The sequence below is a fragment of the Bos indicus x Bos taurus genome, chromosome X, assembly GCF_003369695.1.
Source record: "Bos indicus x Bos taurus breed Angus x Brahman F1 hybrid chromosome X, Bos_hybrid_MaternalHap_v2.0, whole genome shotgun sequence".
NCBI lineage: Eukaryota > Metazoa > Chordata > Mammalia > Artiodactyla > Bovidae > Bos > Bos indicus x Bos taurus.
This window is the reverse complement of record NC_040105.1, coordinates 112006204-112030685: the sequence shown is the minus strand read 5'-3', so window position 1 is coordinate 112030685 and position 24482 is coordinate 112006204. Positions and strand designations below refer to the sequence as shown.

At 50.1% G+C, this 24482-nt stretch overlaps 2 protein-coding genes across 6 annotated transcripts; both read left to right on the top strand.

Annotated features, from left to right (window-relative positions):
• Positions 1-1160: 1160 nt before the first annotated feature.
• On the top strand, positions 1161-2743 carry LOC113888159 (histone H2B type 2-E-like). The gene is made up of 2 exons (XM_027535454.1): positions 1161-1522; positions 2683-2743. The coding sequence occupies exons 1-2, from the start codon at positions 1161-1163 to the stop codon at positions 2741-2743; spliced, it is 423 nt and encodes a 140-aa protein (XP_027391255.1).
• A 9333-nt stretch (positions 2744-12076) lies between these two features.
• PRRG3 (proline rich and Gla domain 3) lies at positions 12077-23414 on the top strand. 5 transcript variants are annotated; one of them, XM_027533600.1, is made up of 4 exons: positions 12077-12126; positions 16251-16288; positions 17331-17491; positions 17841-23414. In XM_027533600.1, the coding sequence occupies exons 2-4, from the start codon at positions 16282-16284 to the stop codon at positions 18366-18368; spliced, it is 696 nt and encodes a 231-aa protein (XP_027389401.1). In that variant the 5' UTR covers positions 12077-12126; positions 16251-16281; the 3' UTR covers positions 18369-23414. The 5 variants fall into 5 exon arrangements, with proteins under 5 accessions (XP_027389401.1, XP_027389398.1, XP_027389397.1 ...); XM_027533597.1 differs by lacking the exon at positions 12077-12126 and adding an exon at positions 12695-12798; XM_027533596.1 differs by lacking the exon at positions 12077-12126 and adding an exon at positions 13127-13330.
• The last annotated feature ends 1068 nt before the right edge of the window (positions 23415-24482 follow it).

The following is a 24482-nucleotide window of genomic DNA, read 5'->3' as shown; positions in this document are numbered from 1 at the left end:
TTGCCGTGATTTATGTCTTAAGATAAATGTCTTCTGCCTATGTTTTCCTCTGAGTTTTATAGTGTCTAGCCTTACATGTAGGTCTCTAATCCATTTTGAGTTAATCTTTGTGTATGCCACTTATTGAAGAGGCTTTCCTTTTTTTTCTTGATGAGTCTGGCTAAAGGTTTATCAATTTTGTTCATCTTCTCAAAGAATCAGCTTTTAGTTTCATTGATCTTTGCCATTCTTTTCTTCATTTCTGTTTAATTTTTTCTGCTCTGATATTTATGATTTCTTTCATTCTACTAACTTTGGGGGTTTTTGTTCTTCTATCTCCAGTTGCTGTAGGTGTAAGGTTACGTTCTTTATTTGAGATTTTTCTTGTTTCTTGAGGTAGGATTGTATTGCTATAGACTTCCCTCTTAGAACTATTCCCTGGTGGCTCAGATGGTAAAGAGTCTGCCTGCAGTGCAAGAGATCCAGGTTCGATCCCTGGGTTGGGAAGATCTCCTGGAGAAGGAAATGGCAACCCATTCCAGTATTCTTGCCTGGAAAATCCCATAGGTGGAGGAGCCTGAAGAGTCGGACATGACTGAAGCAACTTCATTTCATTTCATTTCCCTCTTAGAACTGCTTTTGCTGCATCCTAGGGGTTTTGGGTTGTCATGTTTTTGTTGCAATTTTTCATTGTATTTTGTTTTTCTCAGTGATCTCTGTTATTTAGTAGCATATTGTTTAGCCACCATGTGTTTGTGCTTTTTAGTTATTTTCCTGTAGTTGATTTCTAATCTTATGGTGCTGTGGTTGGAAGAGATGCTTGAAAAGATTTCAATTTTCTTAAATTTACTGAGGCTTGATTTGTGACCCAAGATGTGATCTATCCTGTAGACTATTCCATGTGCACTTGAGAAGAAAGTGCATTCTTCTGCTTTCAGATGGAATGTCCTACAAATATCGACTAAGTCTATTTGGTCTAATGTGTCATTTAAGGTTTGTGTTTCCTTATTAATTTTCTGTCTGGATGATCTTCCATTGGTGTAAGTGGGGTGTTACAGTCCCCCACTATTATTTTGTTACTGTCAATTTCCCCTTTCATGACTATTAGCATTTGCCTTCTGTATTGAGGTGCTCCTATGTTTGGTGATCTTTCTGTGTTGTTGGGTGTTGTCATTATAGACATGCCTGAACCGGCTAAGTCTGCTCCTGCCCCTAAAAAGGGCTCTAAAAAAGCTGTGACCAAGGCCCAGAAGAAGGATGGTGAAAAGCGCAAGCACAGCCGCAAGGAAAGCTGCTCCATGTATGTGTACAAGGTGCTGAAGCAAGTCCATCTGGACACCAGCATCTCGTCCAAGGCCATGGGAATTATGAACTCCTTCGTCAATGACATTTTCGAGTGCATCGCTGGTGAGGCATCATGCCTGGCTCATTACAACAAGCGCTCGACTATCACATCCAGGGATATCCAGACCGCCGTGTGCTTGCTGCTACATAGGGAGCTGGCCAAGCACGCCGTGTCTGAGGGCACTAAAGCTGTCACCAAGTATACCAGCTCCAAGTAAATATAATATGCCTTGCCACTGTTAACGGAGAAGGCAATGGCACCCCACTCCAGTATTCTTGCCTGGAAAATCCCATGGATGGAGGGCCTGTTGGGCTGTAGTCCATCGGGCCGCTAGGAGTCGGACATGACTGAGCGACTTCACTTCACTTATGTTTGGTGCAGAAATACTTACAATTGTTATATCATCTTCTTGGATGATTATATCATCTTCTTGATCATTAGTGTCCTTTCTTGTCTCTTGCAGTAGTCTTTAAAGTCTAATTTGTCTAATAGGAGTATTGCTAGTCTAGCTTACTTTTGATTTCCATTTGCATGGAATATACTTTTCTATTCCCTCACTTTCAGTCTGCATGTGTCACTAGAGCTGAAGTGAGTGTCTTGTAGACAGCATATACATGGGTCTAATTTTTATATCCATTCAACCAGTTTGTGTTTTTTGGTGGAAGCATTTAATCCATTTACATTTAAGGTAATTGTTAGTATGTATGTCCCTATTATCATTTTCTTAATTGTTTTGAGTTTGTGTTTGTAGATCTTTTCCTTCTTGTTTGTTTTCTGCCTAGAGAAGTTCCTTTAGTATTTATTGTAAAGCTGGTTTGGCGGTGCTGAATTCTCTTACCTACTTGGTTGCAGGGGGATTGATCTTATCCTCTCAGGTGTCCAAAGTCTTCTGCTAATGTTGAGCAGGTGCTCTGTGAAGACTGTTTCATTTGTAGATGTATTCTTAATGTACTTGTGAGGAGAGACAAATTCCACATCACCCTATTCCACCATCTTGACTCCTCCCTCCCTGCAGGCTTTTTTTTTTTCTTTTTTAATCATTATTTAAAGAAAGGCCCCGTCCCCAACATGCCTGAAGCCTCAGATGCTGTGTGGGAAAACAGTGCCATCTGCAAGTCTCAGTTAAAAAGTTATTCAGGAGAGTTAGCCTTGAAATCAAATTTATTTAATTTTACTTGTATTTTTCTTTTTCTATAAACACCTGAAAGATCTATGAGAAAAATCATCATCTGATGAAGTCTCATAGAGCTTTTTCAATAAGTACAAAATAAAAATTGTATGCACTAAGAAAGCATTGTATCATATATTAATTGTAAGTATGGCCTAATTTCTAGGTCGTGCGATTGATGTCATCTTAGATTTGATGTGTCTACTGAAGACCAGAGGCTGGTGGCAAGTGACACCTATGATGCTTGGTGAACATTCCTGTAAAGGTAGTGGCTCCAGGAGGCTCAATCTTTTCTGAAAGCATGATTCTGGTGCCCCCACCTCCAATCATCAGAATTAGAGGCAAGGAATGTATTTGGACTTGAATTTGGAGCCCTCAAGTATGGTTGTCACATCTTGTATGATCATGGTATCCAGAGAGGAAAGAAGTGTGCTTGCCAAGGATCATAGTGGCAGGTACCCTGCCCACAATGTCCAGGAGAGGGCAGCAGGGAAAATGAAGGGCAATAGGGCTCAGGGCTCTGGGAGCTTACTGCTTTAGCACCTTCCTGGCTTAGGCTCTATGTGTGTTATTGTTGTTGTTGTTCAGTGTCCGACTCCTTGCAACCCCATGGACTGCAGCACACCAGGCTTCTCTGTCCTTCACTATCTCCTGGAGTTTTCTCAAACTCATGTCCATTGAGTCGGTGATGCCATCCAACCATTTCATCCTCTGTCACCCTCTTCTCCAAAGTATTGGAGCTTCAGCTTCAGCATCAGTCCTTCCAATGAATACTCAGGGTTGATTTCTTTAGGATTGACTGGTTTGAGCTCCTTCCTGTCCAAGGTTGGGACAAAAAGGATGTGTGGATATTATGAGCCATATAATGGCTATCCAGCCTTGGCTTTGGTTTCTCAGCCCTGAACAACCTGGTCAACCCATGTTACCCTGTTCAGACCTCTCAGGACCCCTGCCCCAGGTCTTGAGATGCTTGTGCTGGCTCCTAGGGTTTCTGAAGGCTCCTAGGGTTTCACATGTGCTTGCTAACTTCACATGCCAAATCTGAGGTTAGGCTGCTTCCTCTTACAGTCCATCCTCTGGGAGTCATCTGCTTGGGGAGGGGGATGTGAAAGGGAGAGACAGGGGGGCATTCTCAAACAGAAAGTCAAGATCAGAGTTGTGTTTCTGAAAGTGTGGCTCACCCAGGGGCCCAAATCCACATCATAGAGCCGCCAGCACACTGGATATTGGGTAAGCATGCAGACTTTGGGCTCACCTTCAGGCCTACTGCTTCTGTATGGGATACAGAGCAAGACATGAGAGATGCCATGATCAAAAAGCATACTAGAGGATTCTTGTGCATCATAGTCTTTGATAAATCCTGGTCTAGGGTTCTTCTACCCTTAGCTGGGAAAGATGATCAAAGGGAAAATGACTGTTCAACAAAAGGGAGGAAATTCCACTGCCAGGGTAGGGGCACTGGGGACCTTTCAGTAACTGAGGGATCTTTTTCTTCCTCTCACAAAAGGACAAACCTCTAATTCCAGGTAGTTCCTCAGCTGCCCTCAACCTCCCAGTGCTCTGGACCATCAGACCCTGGATTCCCCAAGGACCACTCTGGGCCACATGGAGGAAGATTCTCAGAGGTAGCTGGAGAGGCACAAGCTGCTCTGACAGCCCTAGACCTGCAAGTTCAGGATCAATAGGCTCTCTTCTTGTTCCACTTCCCCTTCCAGAGTTTGTCAAAAGGACATCAGAGCTTGCCAGGAATGTTCCAAAGTCCAGGGTGAGGGCCATGCTGGTAAGGGTAGAACTTCCATTTTGATGGTTTGCATACTTCCAGGCTGGATGAAAGAAATCAACCCAGAAGCACCCCCTGTGCCACACCATTTACCCCAGACTAATGTAATTTTTTAGTTGGTGTTGATTGAGACCCTGTTGAACCTAGCTCTGTGCTAAGCTCTTGGCTTGCATTGTCTCAATCAGTCTTGACAAGGATTTTTGAAACTGAGATTATCATTCCCATGATTTATATGAGAGACCTGAGGCCTGGAGAGGTAAAGTCACTTGCCCAAGGCACCCAGTGAGCAAGTAGAAAGCCTGACTTTGAACCTAGATGGTCTGACTCCAAAGCAGGATGAAGTGAGGAGCAGGCAGAGGTGCTGAGGAGGATGTAAGTGGTCAGGAATAGGAGCTAGAGGAGAAGCTTGGTGAGGAGGAAGGAGATAGGAGATGGAGTGCAATCTGAGTGAGGTGATGGATGGTATTGGGGTGGGACTCAGGAATAGATCATGGACCAGCTGAGAGTTGAGGAATATGATGGATGGCATTGGGGGCTGTTCTGAGGTCAAGGCCAGGAAGAAGGTGAAGGTCAGAGCTGGGGTTGGAATGGGGAGACTCTGGGGGAGTGATTGGAGCTCTCTAGTGTCACCAGGAGCTGGCCTGGAGTGAGAACCCCACCAGGCCGGGGTTAGAATCAGGATGAGGTAGAATCAGGATGAGGTAATGGTCAGTATAGCAGTCCCCCTTCCCAGCTTTGCACCTCTGCCAACTGTCTTCTTAGGTCTTTTCCATGTTTGCTAGTTTACTGTCTCTCTCCTCCAACCAGAAGGGAATCAGGGCACAGACTTAGTCTTTTTGATTCACCTTTATGTCACCATCATGAGGCAGAATTCATGGAACATAATAGGTGCTCAATAAATGCTCAGGGGCAAGGCTCAGGGGAGTAATGATGGATTAGAACATGGGGTTTGGCTCTCACTAGAGTGTAGGCTCAGGTGGGGTGATCTCCAGGACAAATGAGTTTGAAGGAGGGGTCAGGCCCTGGGAAGAGCTGAAGGGCACAGTGGGGTGCCCTTTGTGAACTCTCAGGTTCACAAAGAGTCCAAAGAATAGAGTGAGGTGTTGGGGAGGAGGTAAGGCTTCAAGGGCTATGGTACAATTCAGTTCAGTTCAGTTGCTCAGTCGTGTTCGACTCTTTGTGACCCCATGAATCGCAGCACGCCAGGCCTCCCTGTCCATCACCAATTCCCGGAATTCACTGAGACTCACGTCCATCGAGTCAGTGATGCCATTCAGCCATCTCATCCTTTGTCGTCCCCTTCTCCTCCTGCCCCCAATCCCTCCCAGCATCAGAGTCTTTTCCAATGAGTCAACTCTTTGCATGAGGTGGCCAAAGTACTGGAGTTTCAGCTTTAGCATCACTCCTTCCAAAGAAATCCCAGGGCTGGTCTCCTTCAGAATGGACTGGTTGGATCTCCTTGCAGTCCAACGGACTCTCAAGAGTCTTCTCCAACACCACAGTTCAAAAGCATCAATTCTTCGGCTCTCAGCCTTCTTCACAGTCCAACTCTCACATCCACACATGACCACAGGAAAAACCATAGCCTTGACTAGACGGACCTTTGTTGGCAAAGTAATATCTCTGCTTTTGAATATGCTATCTAGGTTGGTCATAACTTTTCTTCCAAGGAGTAAGCATCTTTTAATTTCATGGCTGCAGTCACCATCTGCAGTGATTTTGGAGCCCAGAAAAATAAAGTCTGACACTGTTTCCACTGTTTCCCCATCTATTTCCCATGAAGTGGTGGGACCGGATGCCATGATCTTCGTTTTCTGAATGTTGGGCTTTAAGCCAACTTTTTCACTCTCCTCTTTCACTGTCATCAAGAGGCTTTTGAGTTCCTCTTCACTTTCTGCCATAAGGGTGGTGTCATCTGCATATCTGAGGTTATTGATATTTCTCCTGGCAATCTTGAGTACAGTTTGTGTTTCTTCCAGTCCAGCGTTTCTCATGATGTATTCTGCATATAAGTTAAATAAACAGGGTGACAATATACAGCCTTGACGAACTCCTTTTCCTGGCTTCAAGGGCTATAGTACAAGAGCTCCTTAAATATATGCCTTCTTGCTGATTTCAGCGTCCACGTAGATGATTCAACTCCTTGGTCTGTCAGTCCATTGACTTTCTCTTCTCTCTACCTATCACAGCAACTTAATTTTCTGGTCATATCCTAATACCCATCCTTATCTGTCACTACCACCCTTCCATAATCACCATTATATCCTGCTGTCCCAAAGCCAGTTCATTCCTTTTAGTTCTACAAGAACTGCAACAATCCTCCAACTCCAGCCACCACTGGGGACCCTTCAGACAGCCATACTTTTTTTTCTACTGCTTTTTACCAGACCCTGACTCTATCCTTCCCTTCCCTTCTTACCCAGCCTACAATCCAAGATCAGTCATCAAAATCTCTCTTTTGAATCCACTCAAAACTCCTATGTCCCACTGCCGTTTCTTTGTACTCAACTAGCAAAACTCGGCCCTGATAAAATCCAACTTTCCACCTACTCTGTGAAGTTCAACATGACTGGAGAAAACCATGCAGACATGCTGAGTAATTTCACTTTAAACGAATGATCATTAAACCTCAAGTGAGCCCTTAACGCAGCCCAGCAATCATGTTATATTTCCATAGAACATCCAGCTCTCCATCAGCAGCCGATGCCCGTCTCTCACCCTTACTCCCAGCTGGTGGCCTGGTTTCCTGTTTCAATGAGAAAATAGGATGCATCAGAAGAGAGCTGCTCTGAGCTCCAGCATCACCTCTCCCACCTACGTGCATCTTGGCATGTCTCTCTGGCATCATCAACTGTTCCCTCTTTACTTGCTCATTAGCACACATATGTTGCTATGCTGTAATTTCTCCCATATTAAAAAAAAAAAAAAAACACTTTCATGTGGTCCCCATGTACCCCTACAATTACCAGTTTCCCACTTCTCTGCTCTCCTTTACAACACAACTCCTCAAAAGAACTGCCCGTTGCTACTCACTGGCATTTCTTTTTTTCCACTGTAGATTGAAAGCATTCTCAGCTGCCTTGTTTCCCCACGTCTCTCTGGAAATTGCTCTTAAAGGATGGGCTGCCCTGGTGGCTCAGAGGATAAAGCATCTGCCTGCAATGCAGGAGAACTGGGTTTGATCCCTGGGTTGGGAAGATCCCCTGGAGAAGGACTGATCTCCATGTTGCTGTAATTCTTTGTCCTCCTCTTATCTGTCCGGTCAACAGGACTTGAGGAGCATATGGGTCCTTCCTTCTTGATACACCTTCTTCAGTTGTTTCCACTTTCTCCTGGTTTCCCCCACTACCTCATTGATCACTCGTTTATTTGCTGGTTCCTTCTCAGCTATTGCCCTTCTAGATGTTTGCCTGCCCAGGGCTTGGTTCTTGGGTTGCTTTTCTTTTTCTACACTCACTCTTTTGTTGATCTCATCCAGTCTCATGACTTTTAGTATGGATTAGATGCTAATTATTCTCGTATTATATCTCCAGCCTTGATGTTACCCTTGAACTCCAGGCTTCTCTAAACAACACCATTGCCATCTTCCTCAATTCAGTTCATGTACTTCCATCCTTCTTGTTTCTCTGAATAAAATCCTGAGAGCTGTCCTTGACACCTGTCTTTCTGTCATAGCCTAATACCAATCTGTCATCAAATTCTAGTACTCTACCATCAAAATGGACCCCGAATATGCTTACCTCCTACCACCTCTGCTGCATCACTTAGTGGGAGCCACCATGACCTCGCACCTGGATTATTTCAATTAATCTAGCATGTCCCTAAATAGTCTGTTTCTGCCCTTGTCTCTTTATATCACTCTAGCAGTCGAAGTCCTTACAATGACTTTCAAGGCCCTGCATGATTGCTCGCCACCCCCATCGTGGCATGTCTGATCTAATCCCCTACTATCTTCCTCTCTCACTTGCTCTACTTCAGCACACTGACCTCTTGGTTGACCCTAGGACATGTGAAAACTGTTGCTTCAGGGCAGAGGGTGTTTACATACAGTGGTTGTGGAAGACCTCACTGAGAAGATGGCACTTGAGCCAAGACTCTTCTCTGCTTCATTTTTCTCAACACCCAATATCCTGTATATTTGCCTTCTTTGGAGTTTCTTTCTTTTTTCTTTTTTTTGTCTCAGTTCCATGAGGGTAGGAGTTAATGTTTATTTTGCTGGCTTCTGTAATCCTGCATTCTAGAACAGTCCTTGGTACATATTAGCACTGAGTGAATACCTGACATCTTAGCGTGCAGAGTGCCACAGACTGAGTGGTGTAAACAAGAGATATTTGCTTTCTCACAGATTTGAAGGCCAGAAGTCTGAGATCAAGATGTCATCAGGGTTGATTTATTCAGAGGTCTCTCTTCTTGGTTTGTTAGTGGCAGCCTTCTTCCTGTGTTCTCACATGGTCTCTCTCTGTGTATGTCTACGTCCTGATCCTCTTTTTGTTAAAAAAAAAAAAACAAAACCAACTTTTGATTTATTTTTTCATTTATGTATTTATTTATTTTTGGCTGCACTGGATCTTCGTTGCTTTGCTCAGGCTGTTTCTAGTTGTGCAGAGTGGGGGACTACTCTTCACTGCAGTGCTCTGGTTTCTCACTGGGGTGACTTCTCTTGTTGCAGAGCACAGGCTCTAGGCACATGGGCCCAGTAGTTGTGGTGCACAGGTTTAGCTGCTTCACAGCATATGGGATCTTCCCAGACCAGGGATCAAACCCATGTCCCCTATATTGGCAGGCAGATTCTTATACACTGAGCCATCTGGGAAGTCTGACTATTTCTTCTTATAAGGACAACAGTCAGATAGGAGTTGACTCCACACTAAAGACCTCACTTTACCTTAATTGCCTCTGCAAAGACCTTGTCTCCAAATATGGTTATATTCTGAGGGGATTCCCTTGTGGCTTAGTTGGTAAAGAATCCGCCTGCAATGTGGGAGACTTGGGTTCAATCTCTGGGTTGGGAAGATCCCCTGGAGAAGGGAAAGGCTACCCACTCTGGTATTCTGCCTTGGAGAATCCAATGGACTGTATAGTCCATGGGTTCTCAAAGAGTTGGACACGACTGAGTGACTTTCACTTCATTTCACTTCAATTCTGAGGGGATTAGAACTTCAACATATGAATTTGAGAGGGGGGTGTAATCCAGTGCATAATACTAGATTAATTTATTGATCAGTGTACAGAGATGGATTGAGACACTGATGGAGTAAGGATCAGTGTTAGGCTCAGGAATACAGCAAGGCTTGGTGAGGACATAAGAGATTGGTGGGCAACAGAGCTCATAGGAGCAGTCAATTCTGGGCTGGATGACAATGGGGTAGAGAGTGATGTGCCAGGGTTGAATAAGACTGGAAGAGAGTACTTTTCTCAGCCAAAGGGAGAGGCCATGGCGAGGAAGATGATGGAGTCAATGCAGTTGAGGGGTGAGGAAAGGAGAGACTGGCCAAAGTGGGCAGAAGGGAGGAGGGAAGGAGTCAAAGACTGGTTGGGTGGTTGAGACCTTGGGATGGGACCCTCGGGAATGTTGGGAATGTCCTTGATGGGCAGGGTCATACATATTCTTTGATGGGCCCAGTGAAAAATTCAGATCTCTTACTCAAAAAGTATTAATAATTTTAAATGGTGACAGCAGAGCCTTGAACCAAACACAGGGAACCCTTCTAGATATTGAACCCTGTCCAACTCCATTGGTCCAACAGCCATGGGCCTGGTCCTGCCAGATGGGCTCTGGATCAGAAATGGAGACAGTTTAGAGGTTCAGATCAGGTTGGGGTGGAAGATCTAGCCTCTTGCATTGCATTGGGCATTTTTATATGATCTACCTTTTGCCATCTTTGTGTCTTATTAGGAACTGTACCACACACTTTTTTGAAGCTGGGTCATCCCACAATGTACCCTACACATGTGATTTTCATGTGTGCCAAGGTGTGTTTGTTGAGATCACCAACGTACTAAGGGAGGCTGCTCATTGAATTTGATGGAGATGGAGGAGAAGTGAACATGCACAAGAAGACCAGGGCAGGTCTAGAATTCAGGCAATGAAGATCTGAACTGTACAAGTAGCCTGGGAGAGGTTATAAAGGAATTGTGATTTGATTGGAAAAAGAAAACCCCTCGAAGTGCATCTAGCTGCCCAGTGCCTGGCCAAGGCAGAGAAACCAGTATCCAAGCCCTTGCCATCCTGGTGCAGAAGGGGCTGTTCAGACCATGATTTACAAATGGGGCCAGAGGGAAGATTGCAGCCCTCCCCATCCAGTCCTTGGGAGAGCCTGGAACCATCCTGAGGGGTGATGGAAAGCATTCTGAGCAGGGCAAAATCTGGAAGAAGCCAGGACACAGGCTCCCACAAGAAGGATGCAGCGGCTGGGGCTGCTGGTGCTCTTGGGGCAATATCTTGGTGGTAAGTTGAAGGCTGACTCCCACTCCAGCTTCTCACTGCACCCCAGCCTCTCCTGCCTCATCTCTGCAAGAATCTACTGAGCCTGCTGTGGATGTGCCTCTCTGTTGGATGCTAGGGACACATGAACAGACAAGGTCCCTGGCCTCAAGATAGAAGAGGCAAATGTGCAATGCCAGTGAGCAACCAAAGAACACAGCACAGCTGGGTGTGGGCAAAAGCTAGCATGTGTCAGACTCATACAGCAGGCACACTTGATGGGATTATCCCAATTTGCCCTCTTCCCCACCATTGGAAGGCTCCCCAGGTAGCTCAAATGGTAAAGAATCTGCCAGCAATGCGGGAGACCTGGGTTTGATTCCTGGGTCAGGAAGATTCCCTGGAGAAGGGCATGGCAACCCACTCCAGTATTCTTGCCTGTAGTAGTCCACGGGGTCGCAGAGTTGGACATGACTGAGCAACTAACACAACCACCGTTTGAGGCAGGTACCATTATTGTCAGTCTCGTTTGACAGATGAGGAAACTGAGATGCAGACAGGTTAAGTCACTTGCTGAGAACTGATCTGTGGTACTGCCAAGAGATCACGCAGGCAGCATGCTGCAGACGCCCTGCTGTTATTCCTTCTTGCCCTTGGCACCCACAGAAGGCCCCACATTTATAGTCTCTGCAGACAGAGAGCTGGGAATGGAACAATCAACACAGGGCCCAGGGTGGAGAATCCCTAAGACCTCAAGAGTAGAGATGTCATCTGAGCTCCTTGGGAAAAATGAATACAAGTGCACAGAAGCTGACGGTGGGAGGAAAGGAATTCTGGGCAGAGAGGGAACTAGAAGTAGACTGGCTTTGCTGCATCCAGAAGCTTAGCTGGGGCTGCTGGAAGACGGTGAAAGCCATGGACCTTCACCTCATCCTGAAAGCTTGTAAAGTCATCTGTGAAGATCAGGATGGAGGACACAGTGAAGGAGTAGGGGACCCAGGAAGTGCGGTCCTGAAGAGCCACAGACCATTTCCCCACGAACTAGGGCGCAGGATCTCAAACTCAGGGTGCCTTGAAAACATACATAGCCCTCTGGGCCCTGAAGGAGCTCCATTCGCAATCCTAGGTGAACTTGATTTTTTCCGTGGAAGCCCACTCAACAGGCCAGGGAGCTGGGCTTGCTGCCTTCGTTGGGGAGGGTTCAGATGGTCTGTGCTGAGCAAAGAAGGCTCCCGCAGCCTTGGAAGAGCAAGCCAGCCAGGAGAGGACTCTGCAAACAGGGGGCAGGGTTGGAGAGGAAAGCACCACTGGGGTGGGGGAAGGGGAGGAAGAGGGGACCGAGGCCCTGACCAAGGCTGCTTTCTGCCATTCCCCGCCCCCGGGACAGAACCGGAAGCAGCTGGGTGGTGGACGCTTTCCTGCCAGAGCAGGTAGGTATTTCTCTGCTTGGAATCGGGGGCGAGGGTAGTTCCGGGGTACGTCTTCCAGGCTCATTATGCCCCCAAAACACCAAATTAGGGGGATGCATCAACTCCCTGGTGGGGCTGGGCTCCAGAGGTGCAGAGAACAAAGAGAGCCCCCCAGAATCCAGCAGGCCTGATGGGCCTCTCCTGGGAGGCTTTAGCAGCCTGGGCCCCAGAACTGACTTGCCATCTGTCAGCCGCCCACCTCTCCTGGGTTCTCCCCTCACATGTGTCAACCCTCTACCACCAGGGTCCAGTCGGTCCTACTGAACCTCCCACAGGGCCCCCCACCCCCAACCCGGCGCTCCCCTGACAGACCCAGAAGATTCCATCCTCGTCCATTTCTGTGCCCCAAGAGTCCCCAAGCCCATCTCTTCCTTTATTTCGCGGCAGCACCCCGCGAGGGCGGCGGGATTCTTCCCATTTGCCAGACTTGACCAGAAAGAAGGCAGCCATTCCGGGGCAGGGGTGAGGGGTGGGGGTAAGTGACGAAGCCAAGGTCACCCAGTCATGGGCAGCGGAACGTGGCCTCGACCCGGCCCTTCTTCTGCAGGCCGGCTGGCACCCGGCTGAGGCAGGTTGGGGCGGCCGGCTCGTGCCCCTCTTGGCTCCGCGGGCAGTGGCCGGCCAGAATGACAGGTGAGCCGGGACGGGGGACACTTAGGGGGTTGGGCTGCGTGGTGCCACCTGGCGCGCCGCCTTTGGGTGCGGCCGCCCGAGCCTGAGGCGGCGCGGGGCCTCCGAAGGCCAGAGCCCGTGGGTAACGCCGGGGTTGGTGCCTCAGGCCGAGGGTCGCGGGGGCGCCCCGGGCCCGCCGACCAGGCCCCGCCCCCTGGCGGCACGGGCGGGGGCAGGGGCGGTGCCGGCGGAGTGGGGCGCGGGCGCGCGGTGCTCGGTGCGCGCCGCCGCCCCTCCGGCCCAGCTCGCCCGCCCGCCCTACCCCCTCAGCCCGCTCGCGTCGCCCCCCACCCCTTCTCCTCTCCTCGGCCTGGCGGCCCCGCGCGCGGTGCGACGCGACAATCGCGGCCTGGCGCTCGGGGCGCGGGGTTCGTGGCGCTCGAGGGTGGCGCGCCAGGCGCGGGGCGCGAGGCCAGACCTGGCGCGGCAGGGAGTTGGGGGGGCGGGCAGCAGCGGAGCCCCCAGAGGAGAGCAGGGCCAGGGGGGTACAGAGGTAATGGGTAGGGCCTGGGAATCCGGCTGCGAGGGGCGGGGAGCTCCAGGCGCACTTTGGCCCGGGCCGGGCTGAGCCCCGGGGCGCTCAGGGGTAGCGGGGCGGGGAGGGAGGGTGGGAGGAGACGGCGGGGCCGGGCCGGGGGGCTTGGCCGACGGGGAGCAGGTGGGCGGGGACAGGGGCCCTGCTGGAAGAGGCGCCGCAGCGAGGTGGCGGGCTGCGTGCACAAACAGGGCGGCCGCCTCCTGGGCCCGGAGAACGGTGAGGCCGCTGGGGTTGGGCGCCCCGGCCCCGAGGGCACGGTTCCGCGTCCAGGACCCCTGAGCCGGGCGCTGGGCACTGTCGGGGGAGGATCTGGAGGCCTGGCCGGGCCACAGCGCCAGGGATTCTGCAGCCGACCCAGCTGCTGGGCCAGAGGCAGGAGTTCTTGGGCAGCGCGCCGGTGGCGGGCACTGGTGGCGAGCGATGGTGGGCGAGGACAGGCACCTTCAGGGTTAGCATGAGTGGAAAGGGGACGAGGAGGGCCCAGAGTTTGAGTTGGAGGGTCATTTGGGAGTTCCGTGTCACCGGGTGGGTTGATGAGTCATGAGATTTGGGGATCACAGAAGGCTTTCCTGGTGATCAGTTCTGAGTGAGGGCAATGAAGAGGGCTGGGATTTGGAGAAGCGTTTTTGAGGCCACCTTTGGGACACTCGGTCCTCCTGTGGCTGCCGGTCCCCCGCGAGGGACTTTAGAACCGACGTCCCAGAGTGCTGGGATAGGGCAGCTGCGGTCCGGGGAGGGGTTAAGGAAGGTCTTTGTGGTGGCGGGTCCCAGCCTTCCTTCCTTTCCAGGCCTTCAGGATTCAGCTGAGTTCCTGTGGGGAGTGGGTTAAAAATTCCTCCGGCCTACAGTCAGCCTTAGAGTATCCACCAGGGGCAGGAGGGACATATACGTGCGTGACTGCCGCAGCATTCTCTGTCGTGGAGCCCTCGCGCTTCCTCACTGTTGCCATAGTAACGGCCTATTGATGGTGTATTTATAGGGAAGAAGCAGGCGCTAAATTTTGGGGAAGGAGGGGGAGGAGGCCTCAGGCAGCAGCAGTGAAGGCGGTCACGGAATTGTTAATGGAGTGGGCCATGCCCGGGAACTGTTTGGGAGAGTTACTGGCTTGTCTGAAGCTTAAAAATGAACTAATGACTTATGCATGTGTCAGGCTAACCTAGTCGGCCTGTGATACCTGTGGGTGTGCGTCCACCACGGTCGGGTGTGTTTGGGACAAGGCATAGCTATCTAGAAGCTGTTACATAATTTCTGCACAGAAGAAAAATGTAAAAAACAACACTGCAGTTCTCATTGATAAGCAATGAGACATGTATTTTTCTGTCGTCACTTATTAGTAAGCCTTTACTCATTCTTTTCAATTCCTGACAACAGCTCCATTTTTCTTCAATCAAAAACCTTGCTGTTAGGCACGCCACACCCACACCCTAGACACATGACTGGCACTGGCCTTAGGGGAACCTCAGAGATCCAGAATGGAAGCAGGATTTTGAGATAATATTCCATCTTCTCTCTTCTAAACACCAAGGGTCAACTTTTCTCACCATGGCAGGCCCGTCTGTGGAAAAATTCCCATGTTAAGAGTTTTGGGTGGGATTGTTGTGGGGTGCACAAGAGAAAGGCTCCCTCAACATGGTGTTTCCATAGATGGATGTTAGCTTTGCTTTTTTCCTTCAGTTTTCATTTCATTTATGATTCACATTCTACCTGTTTGCCAAAAGGATTAGAGGATATATTTTAAATATACATAAGATTGAAAACATAAGGAGAAAAGTGGATACCATGTCACAGGGGAGAAAGCATATGCGTTTAATAGCTAGGCTTCCAGGGATCCTGTGCTTTATGGTTAATGTTAACACTGAACTTCTTGACAGCCTAGGCAAAAAGGGTAGCCCCGTGGGTGACACCGTTGTGTCTAACATTCAGTTAGTCATAAAACCAGAGCTTCTGCTTGGGGAGGGGAGCCATGGCGTGATTGCTCCCAGATGTGGACACCTTGGCCAGTGCTCCAAAATATGTGCGTGAGTGGGAGTGTATGTTGTGGGTGGGGGCAGTGTGCTGCTGTCATGGTTTACATACTGGCTGGATAATTCCCGAGCTTTTGGCTGATAGCTGCGATTAGAAGGAACAGTCTCATCTAGCCAGCAGCTCAGTTTTGAACATGTCCATCCATGTCTAGGTCCTCTGCTGCTGTGTTGTTTAATGCACAGAGAGGAGAGATGACTCTGTTTCAGGAGATCCTTGCCAGCCTGTCTGGTGAAGAGGAACACAGCAGGTTCTCTGGGCTTGGGCTGTGACTTTGGAGATGGTTGTTGTGGCTGTGGGAAGCATTACCAGTGCCCACTTCTTAAACACGCATTGCCTGGTTTCAGGGACCGTGCTTGTCATTAGAGGTATGTGAGACTTGCCATTGTGAGGAAGCTTTGTTCCCCAAACAGGTCCTGTTTCTGTCACTGTTGACTTGCTGGACCTTCCCAAAGTGCCCCTCTTTTCTGTGGGGTGTTTTCCAAGTCAGAAGTGCACATGTTCATCGAATCCAGTAAGGAAGGCAGAACCTCAGACTGTAGGAGTTTTTCTTTTTTTTAAAAGAGAAAAGATCAAGCCTTAGGTCTAGACTCTCAGACTGTGTTCTTGGGGGAAATAGCTGGAAGGTTTTCTGTGGGTTCTGCTGTGCCTCGGGAAGCTCTACAGGAGAGCTTGGACAAGGATGAGAGTGCCAGGGCTGGGAGTGGCTGCACAGAGGGTGATGTGCGCCATGAGGGGCTGCTGTGACCTTTGACCAGGCCAGTGTGGGCGGGGTCACATCTCAGGGCTGAGAGGGTGCCCTGTAGGTTTGGGGGTGTGATTTCACCATGACTTTGCTTTCCTCCTTTGCCAGGTGAGTGACACACTGGATCTGACAGAGAACCATGGCAGGTGAGTTTGTCTGGGCCCTGGCCAAGCTGGGAAGGGCCGTGCCTAGGTCTTATGGAAAAGTGCTAGCCTACCTTTCAAGGCTTTTCCAGCTTTCATCATACTGAGGGTGTTCCCATGGCTCCTGTTCAATTGTCTGGGTCTCATCTGTCCACTCTCAACTCTTCATCTCCCTTCTGGAGCACAGACTCCCTTGGAGAGGTGCGCCTACCCAGGCTACTCGGAGAGAAGCTAACATAGCAGGCCATGGGGGTTTAGGGAGAGATGCCTACCTGGGACCAAGAGGGCCTGGCTGACATGAGGACTAAGAAATCCCAACTCTAGGGGCACACTAGGAGCAGATGTCACCTCTTCTTTCATCTTCCAAAGTCTCAGCTCAGGCTTCTGGGGTTGCCAGTCAGCTCAGCTGGAACTGGGGGTTCCCCTTGGGAATAAGAGGATATGGCTCCCACTCCATGACATTTTGGCTGGAGGCTATCTGTGCCCAGTTTCCAAAGGCCTAGATTCTCCATCTCGAGCCTGCTACCCCTCTTCCCAGAGGTCCTCTCAGATTCATGTGTATCCAGTCTCCCGATCTCCTGCAGCAGGGTTTGTACTAGACCGTCTAGGGCAGGACTCTTGATACCAGGCCATCCGACAGCCCAGGTGGCCATTCAGGTGGGGGATGCCAACATCAGCCTCACAGGGAAATGCATCCTTATGATAAAGGCTCTGATTTTCTCTTTTGGAGGTGAGGCTGAAGATACTGGGGACGTATTCACTGGTGATTATAACATTCAAGATGTGTCATGTGCAAGGTTCTCATGCAACACACACTTCCCTCTTACGAGGGCCCCATTGTCCTCCAGAGTCTTGTCGGCAGATACAGCATGGTATCAGAAAAAGTCAGCCCTCCCATCTGTTGTACATGTCCAGGAGGGTGTCCTGCCTGCTAACTCTGCCTTGCTTCCCTCCATCCTTGACCCTCTGTGCCCAGGCTGAGTCTGGTTGGCAGGTGCCTCTGGGCCCCTCCACCCTCCAGGCCTCAGTGCAACTTTCTCCTCAGTGTTTCTGGAGGCCAAGAATGCCCATTCGGTCCTGAAACGCTTCCCTCGTGCCAATGAGTTCCTGGAGGAGCTGCGCCAGGGCACCATCGAGCGGGAGTGCATGGAAGAGGTCTGCAGCTACGAGGAGGTCAAGGAGGTTTTCGAGGACAAGGAGAAAACGGCACGTACCACCCTGGGGCTGGGTGCTGGGAGGACAGCTGGCCTCGGGAATAAGCCATGCCCACCCTGGGATCTCAGATGGATCAGAAGCAATGAAGGGAAGCCATCCGAGTCCAGGGAAGGGCCACTGGAGCCCTATAAGAACAGCTCACCTGTCTTCAGAGCCCCATCTGCCAGACCCATGGCCATTGTTGTCCTTGGTCCTCAGGGCATTCCACGGCCTTGTCAGTGGCTCTCAGAGGCCAGTCAGGGTAGGGGCAGGCACAGACCCTGCGGAACTTGATCCCGACCTGCTGAAATCAGAAGTGCTTACGTGTGAGTGTCAGCTGCCCTTTTTCCTTCTTTTGCAGATGGAGTTCTGGAAGGGGTACCCGAATGCGGTCTACTCAGTCCGAGACCCTGCACAGAGCTCAGATGCCATGTACGTGGTGGTGCCCCTTCTGGGGGTGGCGTTGCTGATCGTCATCGCCTTGTTCATCATCTGGAGGTGCCAGCTGCAGAAAGCCACCCGTCATCACCCCTCATATGCTCAGAACCGGTACCTAGCGAGTCGCGCAGGGCACAGCCTCCCCCGGGTCATGGTGTACCGGGGCACGGTGCACAGCCAGGGGGAGGCCTCCGGGCATCGGGAGACAGGGAGCCACCCACAGGTGGTGCTGGGGCCCAGTCGGGGAGGCAGAACCACTGTCCGGCTCGAGAGCACCCTCTACCTTCCTGAGCTGTCTCTCTCCAGACTGTCCAGCGCCACCCCTCCCCCGTCCTATGAGGAGGTGACCGCTCCCCAGGAGAGCAGCAGTGAGGAGGCAAGCGTGTCTTATAGTGACCCACCGCCAAAGTATGAGGAGATTGTGGCAGCCAACCCTGGCTCAGACAAGTAGAGGGACGCGTGTCTGGTCCCATGTGAACGCCTCGTTCAGGGGCCTCCTGTTTCCTTTTAACTTTTTTAAGACTGTGCCACCACAAAACAGCCTTAGCCTCCTCGTTGCCAAATAATTTCCTTACCGTGGATCTGTAGGAAGTCAGTTGTCAGAGACAGGTGGAGGCGGGTAGGGATCATGCATGCAAGCAAACCCCCTGGTGAGAGCCACGGGCAAGAGAGCCCAGCTCTTCCAGAAGCCCCTACACCCCTGCCATCCAGCCCTCCTGTCAGGGACTGGCTTCTCTTACGCCAAAGGAATCACCCCATGCAGTTGACTGTGGCCCCAGGCCCAAGCCCTGGGATCCCACAGCTGGCCAGAGACCTGTTTGTCCAAAGCCTCACCACAGAGTTGAGGGAGAGAAGCCAGCCCTCAGAGCCCTTTTCCCTCACTAGCCCTGTGCTCTCTGTCCTCACTCACATTGGACAAGGACAAGGACAGAACGAAAACAACAGTAATAACATAATGAACACAATACAACAAAATGATACCACCTGGGCCACTGATAGGGGTTCAAGGGAGATCAGTCACACAGATGGGTGACGCCCCCCCATACCCACCCCACACTCCCAACCAGGTTCAAAGGAATGTCTGGAGCCACCTGAGAGGAGGACAGGCTGTGTGAAGGATGAGGGCTGGGAGCTGGCTGGCCAAGCTACCTCCTCCACATTGGGGACGTGGTCATCTGGAGGGACTCTGGTCCTACTGTGCTTGGCCTCCCTCAGACGTTGGCTCTCCAGGTTCTCTTTCAGCTGTGCTAAAAGCCACTACCCATTGGCCTGAGCCATATCATGGCCTCAGGAAAACAGATAACGCTAGCCCTGCCTATGGAGCCCGTGGCCTTTGAACGGTTAGGCCACAGGCTGGGGTAGAAGGCTGAAGTTTTCTCCTTGTGAGGTTGGCCTGTAGGATGATTAAACCCACAAACTTGGTTTCCTCAGCATTATGCTCTCTAGCCTTAAACTTTTAGGCAACTGCCCTTTTTTGTGAGTAGGTGTGTTGAGATGAACTTGAATTTCAGATGGCTGATTTCTTCTTAATGATGGTGCCCACCTGGGGAGAAGATCAGAAAGTGTCCCTTTTTAGAAATTTCTTTGTCGTGGAGATGGGGAAGCCCATGACCTGGGTTTGAGGGCCTGTCTGGGATATGCTCTGTCATTGCCAGGTGCTGGTCCATTTTTAGCAACCCCTTTCTGTGGCCCAGGAACTGTCCACCTCTCCATTTCAGTGAGGCTTTGGGCAGCAGTGGGGCAGAGGTGACCCGCCCTTTAAGTGTCAGTGACCACGCAAAAGACACTGTCAACACTGCCTCCCCACCCCTCCATCTTCATCCTCCTGGCCTCAGCACCAAACCATTTTTCCTCTGTGGTGCTTTAAAAAATGTAGCAAATTTTTGTGGGGCCCAAAAGAGTGCACAGCCAGGGTCTATTGGCAACCACAGCAGTTTAAAACCCACTGAGAAGATAAGCTTCTCTCTGTCTAAACAGGTCTCCAAGGCAGGCCTTGTGCCTCATTCTTTGAATGTGGCCCTGCCTAGAGGCCACAGATAACTTCTGGAGGCCCCTCCGGTCCTCACTCACCCAGAAACATGCCACAAGCAAGGAGGCTTGTGTTTTTACCCCAGCGAGGCCACCAGCTTGGCCAACTCAACCCTGTGGCCCGGTTCCATCCTTCCCCTACCTCACAGGCCTGCTGGAGGGTGATTGAGCTAATGCCTGTGCAGTGCTTGAGACACCAGGAAGCCCAGTGCGGTTTGCCCTTAGGAAGATTCTTCTAGAAATACGTAGATCACGAGGCACCTGTTTTAGCAGAGGTCTTTGTAGGACTGTGAAGTCAAGTCTCAACCTGGGGAGTCAGTCTCCTGCCAGTTGGACTGTTCCTCCCCTCTCTCTCCCCACCCACTCCACCCCGAGAGCTCCCTGATGCCAGAGGTGCTGACCAGGTGGCATCCCACCTTTCCTTCGTCCCTCTTTTCCTCCTTCTGGGCCTCCAGCACCGCACTCCTGCCCTTCCTCCCAAAGGCATTTTGGGTGTACACTGTCCATGAGGGATGCTGGGATCCATCCTCTTCAGCCATGTTGGAGGACCCTGGGCAGCCTGAGCCTCCAGGGCCTGTCCCTGCCATCCCTGCATTTTCTTGGGGGCCGTGCCTGTGTGTCAGCCAGGAGCATGGGAGAAGACACTTAGCCCTCTGTGTCTCCTCCCCACTGGGCAGAGAGCCAGGGGTGGGCCCCGCAGACCCGAGCCAGAGGGAGGACGCTGGGGAGTGCCTGCTCCCATTGGCCCGTGTGAAGCCCTTTCCTGCCGAGCTGCTCACTGTTTGGAGCCAGTTTGAGGTGGGAGCCGGAAGGATGGCCGGGAGCCCATTGCAGGGCGGAGACCAGCCTGCGTCGTGCGGGTACCAAGCTCTCCGGTTCCAGGCCTTTGCAGCATTGTTCCACATGGGGTTCAGTGGTCCCCGGGACGTTTCTCACAGTTTATCTTAGACAAAAAGGCTGTACAGTACACCATGGTCATAACTCCCTTGCCGTGCACATTTGGCTTTAAGAACGCCCTGTACATATCTTTTCGAACTCTGTATGGATGTCGATTTGATACAATGTTCAATCTGCGATAGCCACATTTTTGTTGCTTTTGGGCTTCGGGTGTGTGAGTGTGTGTGTGTGTGTGTGTGTGTGTGTGTGTGTATACAAGTGTATGTGTTGTTGCCTTTTCTCACATGCTTATCTGAAACAATAGCCGGTGTGTGGCTATATTTGTACCAGGAGGGTTCCGGTCTGAGGGGAGGAATGTCACCTCCCAGGGCTAGGCAGTCTGAGGACAGGACCCTGAGTCAGGAAAACTGAGATGAGCTGCTGGAGTGAGCCCTCCAGAGTTACCACCTTCTGCCCTCCTTCACTAAAGCTTTTGGAAGAGGATGAAGCAGCTCTATCCTGTGGGCCTCCCTCCTGTGGGACCTTCGACTCACACAGTCTTTTGGAGCAGTGCCCCCAACCTCGGCTCCTGTTCTGTGGGTGTCAACAATGGAAGGAAATCAGCACTCCTGGGCCTTTTTGGTTTTTCTTTTTCTTTTTGGTGGAAAGATGTGTGACTGTTGATTTTGGGGTATGGCGGGCTGGTTATTTAGATATTTTTCATTTTAAAACTAAAAGGCTTTAACAAATTCCATGGAATGTGATTTTCACGTGTTTTCAACCAAAACCTTTTTAAGACTTTTTGAAGCAAGCATCACTATCTTGTCCCTCCCCTGCTACTCCCCATCACCTGGGGTTTTTCAAAATGAAAGCACAAGCAGAAGTGTGTGCGGCCCCAGGACAGCTGCCTTGTGCCCTGGCTGACGGACACGCGACACTGTGCCGTCTTACCCAGAGGCCAGGGGCCTCCTCTTCAACTTGCGAATCCCACTGCCATTAGTGTGAATTCCTTTGGGTGCTTTGGAAAATAGGAACCTGCCCAATCTGTTGGACTGTGTCTTTCGGCTAGCCTGAAGATGACCGATCTGGGATACAAAAGCATCTTTCTGCTAAGGAGTTGGAGCCAGATGGTTCCTCTCTGGCTGGGGGTTGATCTTTTCACAACCAAATGGCATCACACAAGAACTAAGAACAACACTGCCTCTAGATTATTCCTTTGTCCAAAAGAGAGAGACAGAGAGAGATTACTAAGAGCATTTCTCTTACTCACCTGTGCTCTGTCTTTCCAGGAGAGTGCATGTGTGTGCTATGTGTCATGTGTGTGCCCTCACGTTCAAGGCCAAGATGGAGAGCTGGGTAGCCAAGCTGCTGTCTAGGCTGCTTTGAACGCAGCTCCATCTCAGGATTGCACCAATTCAGAAACAAGCACATCCTCCCCACTGAATTCTAGTCATACTAATCAGTGTAATTAGCTAATTTAAAAGTACTGTAATCAAACTGCCTGCAACTGTGGTAAAAGCCCATTAATTCAAAGCCCACTAGTTCAAAATGTAGGAAAAAAAAAAAAATCACTTTTTTTTTTTTTTTTTGCCAAACTCTAGATAATGCATGGTATCTGCAATTTTTCCTCTGTAGAAATATTTCCAATATTCTTCCCTTGAGTCAATTTTCAGGTTCATATGTGTAAGAGGGATCTAGTTTAAAACGAGTCCCTTTTCCCAATAAAAGGCTCACGATATGATGGATCCCTTCACTGTGCCTTCAGCAGTTCTCGTATGTCAGGCTCTTCGTGTACACGATGACCTCTGTTCTGTCTCTACTGTGTGTATGCTGGGTATGGCAGCGTTTCATTCTCCTCCTTTATTTGCTCTGTGAATAAAAGAGTTTGTGAACTAAATTGCAATTTAAAGTGATATAACTGTGCAATAGTCTGTAAAGCAGATATTTCGCTATCAGTCTGGCCACTCCCATCATTCGCCCCCAAATATTCAAACATAGCAAGCTTTCCCTTTCCCAGGCTGTGGGTGGTGAGGCTCATCTGAGCAAGAATTTCCCTGACAAAGAGGTCCAAACAGCGCAGCCCACCCGCTCAGGCTCAGTGCCTCAACAGTTGTCCCACTGTCCTGAGCTATGTGACTGGCGCCCAGTGCCTGCCCCCAGCCCGCCCCCAGCTGGAGCATTAACACAGATATTTAAGATGGGGACAAGTCCCACAGCTTTTTATGCCTCCCCATCTGTCTCCCCATATGGATACCACTTTCCCAGGCTTGAACACACCTGTTCTTTCACTCTGATTGTGACTCTGTGACAGTGGAAACCCTGATATGTGCAACCGAGCTTCTAGACGTGATTACTATGAAATGGATTCATTTTGGTATCACTTTAAACTGTGCTCGTAATTCGTGCTTTGACCCATGTTGGCTGGCAAATCTGTACATTCACTCATATGTCAGGATTTCACTGGAGCCTGGGGTAACAAACAATTGTACTTCTGCTTTCTCTCTCTCTCTGTAATTGTTGAGTTTAGCTGTTAAGTTTCGTCTCTTTCTGTACCAGAAGGTAATGAATAATAATAAAAAGCAAATGGCATTTACTTGTGTTCTCTCCTCACCCATCTTGGATCGCTGCTGACTCTAACTTCCTTGGGATATGGAAGGTTGTGGGCCAAACTTGTTTTTCCAAGAGTCAGACTGTAGATAAGGAAACAGCCTGAACCAGTTTAGAAGCAGGAAGCAGAGAGGTCCTGGGTCCTAGAGCTGGTCCCATATGTGTAAGATGATCTGCTGACCCATCCCCCTGGGAGGAGGTTAGTAAGGTCTGCCACAAATCATGTTAACAACTTCCCTGTCGCCTGATCCCTGGTTACTCATCGAGATGGCCTTTACTAGAAAAGATGTTCTGCTTGATTTCAGAGCTGGAGGAGGGGCAGGAGGGAGGAATTTTTTGGAGCTCTACATAGGTGGGATGTAATCCTCAGCTTTTGCTCTGGCTCAGTGTCCTGAATTCTGAAGGTAGCAGGAGTCTGAGACTATTCAGTGGGCACTGACAGTTTAGCCTCCCCTTGGAGGAAGCATGGTCTTAGCCCGGAACACTGCCAGCTGTTTATCTGGAGTGAGATGGGGCCAAGGGAAGTTATTGGTAAAAGTTGTGCCTGTCCCCCATAAGGAAAGTAATCCATCCTTTAATAGGAAAAGCCATGGCAGTGATGAGACAATGGCAGTGACATTCACAGCCTCCTTCGAGGATTGAATGTGGAGGCCCAATGCCAAGAATGACAGCCAGAGGCCTTAGGTTCTTTTCTTATCCTAAGCTGGCTTACTGAGTGATGCCAATCTTCTGAAGATGCTGGGCAGTCAAATGAAGACTCCTCAGGCAGACTCCAGCACACAGATGGGGTCATGTTGTAGACATAGGTTTGGAACTTTAAGTTCTTTTTGTTAGAAACTAGCACTCTAGGCAGCCACTAAGGGTCCCAGCCTAGCCCACACAAGGAAAGTAATACACGAGAGCGTCCCCCTTTCCCCAGCCCCCTCTTGTACCACAGCCACACCCTTAGAGCAGCTGGCTTGAGATCTCACAGAATGAAGGCACTGAAGGACAGTGGAGAGGGGCCACAAACTGGGCTTGAAAATGATCACAACCAGCCCTTATTGAGCACCTG

Excerpts from the sequence above, each read along its gene's own strand:
- LOC113888159 (XM_027535454.1), top strand. The coding sequence starts at position 1,161 with ATGCCTGAACCGGCTAAGTCTGCTCCTGCCCCTAAAAAGGGCTCTAAA. Across the intron at positions 1,523-2,682 it reads GGCACTAAAGCTGTCACCAA|ATTTGATGTGTCTACTGAAG; the intron begins GTATACCAGCTC and ends ATGTCATCTTAG.
- PRRG3 (XM_027533600.1), top strand. Across the intron at positions 17,492-17,840 it reads TCGAGGACAAGGAGAAAACG|ATGGAGTTCTGGAAGGGGTA; the intron begins GCACGTACCACC and ends CTTCTTTTGCAG.